We start from the raw sequence: 6,101 nt of genomic DNA, 5'->3' as shown, positions 1-6,101 counted from the left end.
TTCCACACCCTTGTAGGGAATGCTTCGTTACCCTCTCCAACCAATGTGAGATCTCACAATCCACTCCTTTAGTGGCTCTCAGCATCCTCGCTGCCACACCGCCCGGTGTCTAGCTCTGATACCATTTGTAACAACCCAAGCTCACCACTAACAGATATTATCCTCTCTGGGTTTTTCCTTTCGGACTTCCCCTCAAAGTTTTTAAAACGTATCCGTCAAAGAGAGTTTTCCACACCCTTATAAGGAATGTTTCGTTTTCCTCTCCAACCAATAAGGGATCTCACACAACGATTAGAAAAGCAGTCATCACACGAAAGAAAAGGTAAAAAGGTAAAAGAATCATGCCCAAGATAAAACCAGGAGGGAGACAAAATAATTACATTTGGACTAAATTTTGAATTGAGATATGCAGATGAGAGCATGAAAACAAATGGGATTCAAATAAGGAAGAATATAAGTTGAATATTACAAATGAAAGAAATAAATTACCGCAAAGGTGGAAGAAGTAAGAAACACTTACGGTCTCTGAGGGTTCCTCTGCCTAGAATTCTAGGAAACAATTATGTAGTTGATTATGTTACAAGTAAAATTACTAACTTTTTATGTATGAAAAGAGTTACCAGAGCTTTTTTAACCATGACATGATGCTGGGACTGTTTGTATGCAACTTCTCACTGAGTCCTCCAGAAAATGGTGGCTCGGACGGATCATTTCGATCATCTTCTCTCCGTTCTTGTATATCTTGAACGCTGGAACCGTTCTTATGCCTTCAGCCTTCGCCACGGCCACGCTCTCCTCCACGTCCACCTTCCACAAAAACATCACATTTCGATCAGCTGAGATTCTAAATCGTCGAATGAGGTAAAGAAGATGATCGATCACGTTGACAAATACCTTTATGAACTTAACAGACGGGTAGCGTATGCATAGCATATTCATGAATGCGGATGTTTCGTCGCATATGTCGTTGGAAGCTTTGAAATGAACCACTGAAACGCCTGAAAGTTCAAGCTTTTTGTTCAGAATGGATCGAGTAATTGACGAGGCTTAACTCGAATATAACTCGAATGGACATGAACTCACCAGTTGATGATATTGCAGCTTTCAGTTTATGGAGAGTTGAAACTTCCTCTACCTCGCCACTTACTGTTCTATGATCGACTAACTCTCCACGAGATCGCTTCAATGCAACCTGTGCTCGGTGTAGTGATTCAGCAACGTCATTGTCTCCAGGAAGTTCTCTCCTCAAGAACTCGAGATCTTTCACTGCGTCTTCCCATCTTTCAAGCTAAATATTCGACAAGACAACACGAAAACATAAGCATACGAAACAGTTTCCCATAACGAGAAAAGAACAGAAACCGAGCACGCTTTTCACCTTTGCATTTGAAGCAGCTCTACGAAGAAGGGCTTTCGTGTAGTTCGGTTGGATCTTGAGGGCTTGATTGCAGTCCTCAACAGATTGCTCCCAAAGTCCAATCTTCGCCCAACAAACCGCTCGATTGCAATAAAGAACATGATTCGAGCTATCGTACCTGAGACCCTCTCCATACGCTGTACAGGCTTCTGTATATCTTCCAGAGTTAAAAAGATCGAAACCCCGAGATCGAGCTCTTGCCACCATTTTCACATTGCTCAACAACTTTGCAACTTCAAGATTATTGAAGTCAATCTTGGCAGCTCTCTCAGCTGCCAGAACTGCATTATCAAACCTGCAAGAACACCAATGAGCTCTCATTCACCTAAAGAGTAAAACCATTAAACCGAACCGAACTTATTTTCCCGAAAATATATTACCTTCCCAATGCCATCTCGACCATGGCACGAACATAGAACACGTACGCTTCAGCAAGCATACCGAAGAACTTGGTTTGTGAGCACGAAGCCAGAGTTTCCAACTTGGGAACATTTGATATGCAGGAGTCTGCATCTTCTAGCTGATGGAGCTTTAAAAGGGCTTCGGCTTTACATGCAACAAGCTTTATATTGCATTCAAATACATTTTCAGTATGTCTTACTACATAATTACTCATAAACTAACATATCTATGACTTGTACCTGTGGGGAGAAATCTGCTCCAGCTGCTGTTGCTGCTTCAGCTTCCTTTAAAGCACTCTTCCAGTCACCGGCTTTTCGAGCATCAGCACACTGATTCAAGATCTTCTCGAGCGACTTCAATCTCTGCAACTCGGACTGATCTGGTTGTCCTGAGCATAGGAGATGACTCCGGGATTTTTCTACCTGCCCGAAACTGGAAAAAGAAAATGTCGGTCATCTCGGAGGGCTAAAGGAAACTAAGGAGAAGGACTGCATAGACATACTACAGCTAGTGAAACAAAAGACTTCTAAGGAACCCATTTGAAGAACTAGAATTCACTGATCTAAGGAGACATGGCATCAAAGCAAGTGCTAAACGCATTCCCGTTTATCGATTATCGTTAAGGTTACCTTGTCGAGTCCCTCAGTATAGCACGCTTGACTAATAGTTTCCAAAGGGGTTTGAACCATCTATTTCTACCTGAACTCTTCCCGAGTTTCCCTCCTAGAGAATGGGGAAAGCTTATCCCTCACTCGCATTCACCTAATCAAGCAAAAACGTCACTCGACAATCATCCTACAACTAGTCCCGCCTATAGTTATAGGGTCGACGAACACAACCGGATCTTTACACTTCGCGACACTCGGAGAGTAGCAATCCAGTTATGAATTTATTAGTGTTCCTAAGAATTGAAGCAAACAGCACTGATACCAATGAAAGAAAGCATGTGGATCTCAAATAGTCTTCCAAGCATCATAAACACTTACCGGAGATAAAGAGCAGCAAGCCTCTGGTGCGCCCTCCCATAACCGAGATCAAGCCTCACAGCCTCCTCACATTCCCTCACCGCTTCCCCCAGCCGACCAAGCGCCGTCAACGCCGCCGCTCGGTTGCTCCGGTAAGCTGCATTCTCCGGGAACAACGAAATTGCACGATCATACAACGACAAAGCTTCAACAAAATTCCCTCTTCTATACATCTCATTCGCAGCTCTTTTAACCTCCTCTGGATCGGAGCTCGCCATTACCCTTTTAGCCATCGAATTTTCACTACCAAATTGCAAATTCCCAGACCCAAAATTACCTTCACCAAGATTTCCCAGACTACCCAATTTACCTCCGCCGCCACCGCCACCGCTACCGCCGCGAATAATACTACCATGGCCGTAATTCCCCGTGCCAGAGCCAAGCGTATCGCACCGATTAGGGGTTCTAACAGCAATGTTCGCCTTCAAAACCTTGCCGGAAGGGCAAATGTTGCCGCTCGGAAACACATTACTGATAGGATTCGAAGAGGCCGAGTTGATCCCACTGCTATTCACTCCATTGCTCGTACTCGTAAGCGTTTTACCCGAGTAGATTAGCGGCGATCCGGTCGAAAACGACCGTCTATGACCCGGTCTCAAATTCCGAGCAGCCGCGGCGGATCGGTGACCATCGAAGCCACTTGGACTCATCTCCGACGACACTGAAAACTCCCCAGAATGATTATCCGGTTTGCCCTCTGATCTTTTACCGATTTGGGTATTGTTAGTTTTCCCCGTAACCGAACCGGAGGAGCTCGAACTGCTACTAGAAGTGTTGGGTCCGCCAATCCCATAGCCATTATCACCAGTAACCGAGCTCCGATTCATCATCAATGGCGACACCGGAGAGCTCAGATCGTGGTCTTTCACATCAGGCTTATTACCCTCCAAACTAAACTCATCACGAAACCTCTCCGCTAAAGAATCAGAACCCATTTCTTGAATCGATTTCACAGTATGAGACATTGCTTCACAAATCACAACAAAAACAAAAACCCAACACAATCTGGTTTCAGGTCTATCCCTGTTATTGGAAGAACAGTAAAGAACAGAAGGGGTCTGAGAAAGACATGGAAGAAGAAGAAGATAAGAAGAAGAAAATGGGGATCCCGTGAAATTAAAGAAGGAAGCAAGGAATGAATCTACAAAGAGAAAATAGTTGGACCAATTTGTTAAACTTTCTTTCCCATTCTTTTTCAGATTTCGATCCTTTTTTTTCTTCCAATTCTCTTTCCCTCTTTACGCTGCACCTTCACGAGCACCGTTTCTTCCCTCTTCTCACCCCTCTCTTCGTCGCTACGGCTACCCGTTTACTCGAGAATCGCCATTTTCAACCATTATATATATATATAATTATAGTTTCTCTGTCCGCCAGAGGATTACATTCTGTTTTCTCACTCTACTCTATTTTCAAGACTGTGATTCGAGTATAATTTTGAATTATTGTTCTTTTTTTTCATCCAATATCGATTTTTGGTACATGGGTTCCATCAATTCCCAATTATTTAATGGGAAAAAATGAATCTTGTTCAACAAAATGGTTGACGACATTTGAGCCCATAAGGGAATACAACCAAAATGAGTGTTAATGCCTTCGTTTTCCATCTTATTCATAAGGAAATTGTAAATATTTAGTTATGTTACTGCCAAAAACTCATCAATCTTACCGTTTTTGCTCAGTTTTGGATTCTTTAACGTTCAATATAACTTGTGAATTTTATGGGATTATTGTATTTTAGGATGAAAATTTTGTAATCCTTAGTTAGATATGTTTTTAAACCTTAAAAAACACATAATATATGGAATAAAATTTTTTAATAAATTATTAAAATTTTAAAATGTCAAATGCATTTATACTTTTTTAAAAAAAATTAACAAATTTATGAGACAAAAAAAATTATAATTTATGTAATATATTATTGTATGTGAATTTTAGAAAATAATTTGTAGTTTTTTAAGAAAATAATAAGAAAAATATAAAGTGGGAAGGTATAGGATTGATGGAATTGAGCTGGCATGGTCCTAGCGGCTGACGTCAGAGCCTGTCCTTTTCGATTAGAGTGTAAATCATGCTTACATGTAATTTACCCAAATCAACTACAGCTTAATTTCACCCCTCTTTATTACTAAAATGACCCTTCCTCAATTACCAGAATACCCTTCTAATCCTTTAGATTAGGGTTCATATACCTTCAAAAATTTGACTTTTACCATTACCATAATTATTAGATTTTTTTTTAACAAAAAAAAAAAAAAGAAAACCCTTTGAGAAAAGGGGTTTAATATTTCATTTTATACGTTAAATTTAAGTTTAGGTTATGAAATTTTAAATTTTTGTCTTATAATGAGCTGAACTACAGACGTCAATTAACATTTAAGTGATATGTTCATGAGTTTAAATATGTTAATATATATATATTTTTTGTTAATAGTTTAATGGTATGATTTTTTCATATATGAATAAAAATTAACAATTTTTAAATTTTGAGAACCAAATTTAAGAATCACGTACATTAACCTAAAAATAAGGAGGGAAAAATAAGGGTAGAAATGACATTTGGCATAGCACGGGCAAAGGGCAAAATAGTCAACAAAACCATAAGAAGTATGCCAACGCCTTCCAGCTGGGCACGTCAAGCGCCGAAACCATTTATGCCTTTTTGCGCCGTTAGCCCTGTCGCCAAGATACCCCCTGTTTGGCTACACGTACCCCTCTAAACTTATCCCTAACAAAAACAAATTCTTAGTTGTTGCCAACTACACTCCAAACAAACAAAACCCCTCAATTTCCTATTTTTCTATTTTCGTCATCATTTCTTTTAAAATTAAAAAATTAAAAATTAAAATTAAATTTTTTATTATTTTTAAGTTCGTAGGTCTAGAAATGGAACTATCTAACTTTTGAATAGTTATTAATATCTTATCCACTAAATTTTCGAAAAACAATTAATGTCTTATTTACTCAACTTTAAAATATTAATTAATATATTATCCATTGAACTATATTCAAGTTGACTATTTTAATTCGTTAAACTATATTTTGACTAGTGTCATGTAATACCCTACAAAAATAAATACCCACGACATTACAAATATTATTATTATTATTATTATTCATGAAATTTGATCTAGACTAGAGAGGTATAGGAATTTCAAAGGGAATTCCATTGGTCAAAGGTAAGTGGGGGAGTTCTTTTTTCTCTCTCTAGATTGGCAAATAATGATAGTGTCCTTGTCTTTAGGAACACAAAAATAGGG

The 6,101-nt window shown here is 39.1% G+C and overlaps 1 protein-coding gene across 1 annotated transcript; it reads right to left on the bottom strand.

Annotated features, from left to right (window-relative positions):
- Window positions 1–413: 413 nt before the first annotated feature.
- On the bottom strand, window positions 414–4,262 carry LOC111455350 (inactive TPR repeat-containing thioredoxin TTL3-like). The gene is made up of 7 exons (XM_023096977.1): window positions 2,806–4,262; window positions 2,059–2,251; window positions 1,798–1,979; window positions 1,379–1,712; window positions 1,084–1,288; window positions 895–998; window positions 414–807 (listed from the first exon to the last, which is right to left on the bottom strand). Exons 1-7 carry the CDS (start codon window positions 3,807–3,809, stop codon window positions 631–633), a joined length of 2,199 nt encoding a protein of 732 aa, XP_022952745.1. The 5' UTR covers window positions 3,810–4,262; the 3' UTR covers window positions 414–630.
- Between the last annotated feature and the right edge of the window lie 1,839 nt (window positions 4,263–6,101).

The sequence above is a fragment of the Cucurbita moschata genome, unplaced genomic scaffold (assembly GCF_002738365.1).
Source record: "Cucurbita moschata cultivar Rifu unplaced genomic scaffold, Cmos_1.0 Cmo_Scf00017, whole genome shotgun sequence".
Taxonomy (NCBI): domain Eukaryota; kingdom Viridiplantae; phylum Streptophyta; class Magnoliopsida; order Cucurbitales; family Cucurbitaceae; genus Cucurbita; species Cucurbita moschata.
The sequence above is the reverse complement of the archived record's forward strand: the minus strand, read 5'-3'. Positions and strand labels throughout refer to the sequence as shown.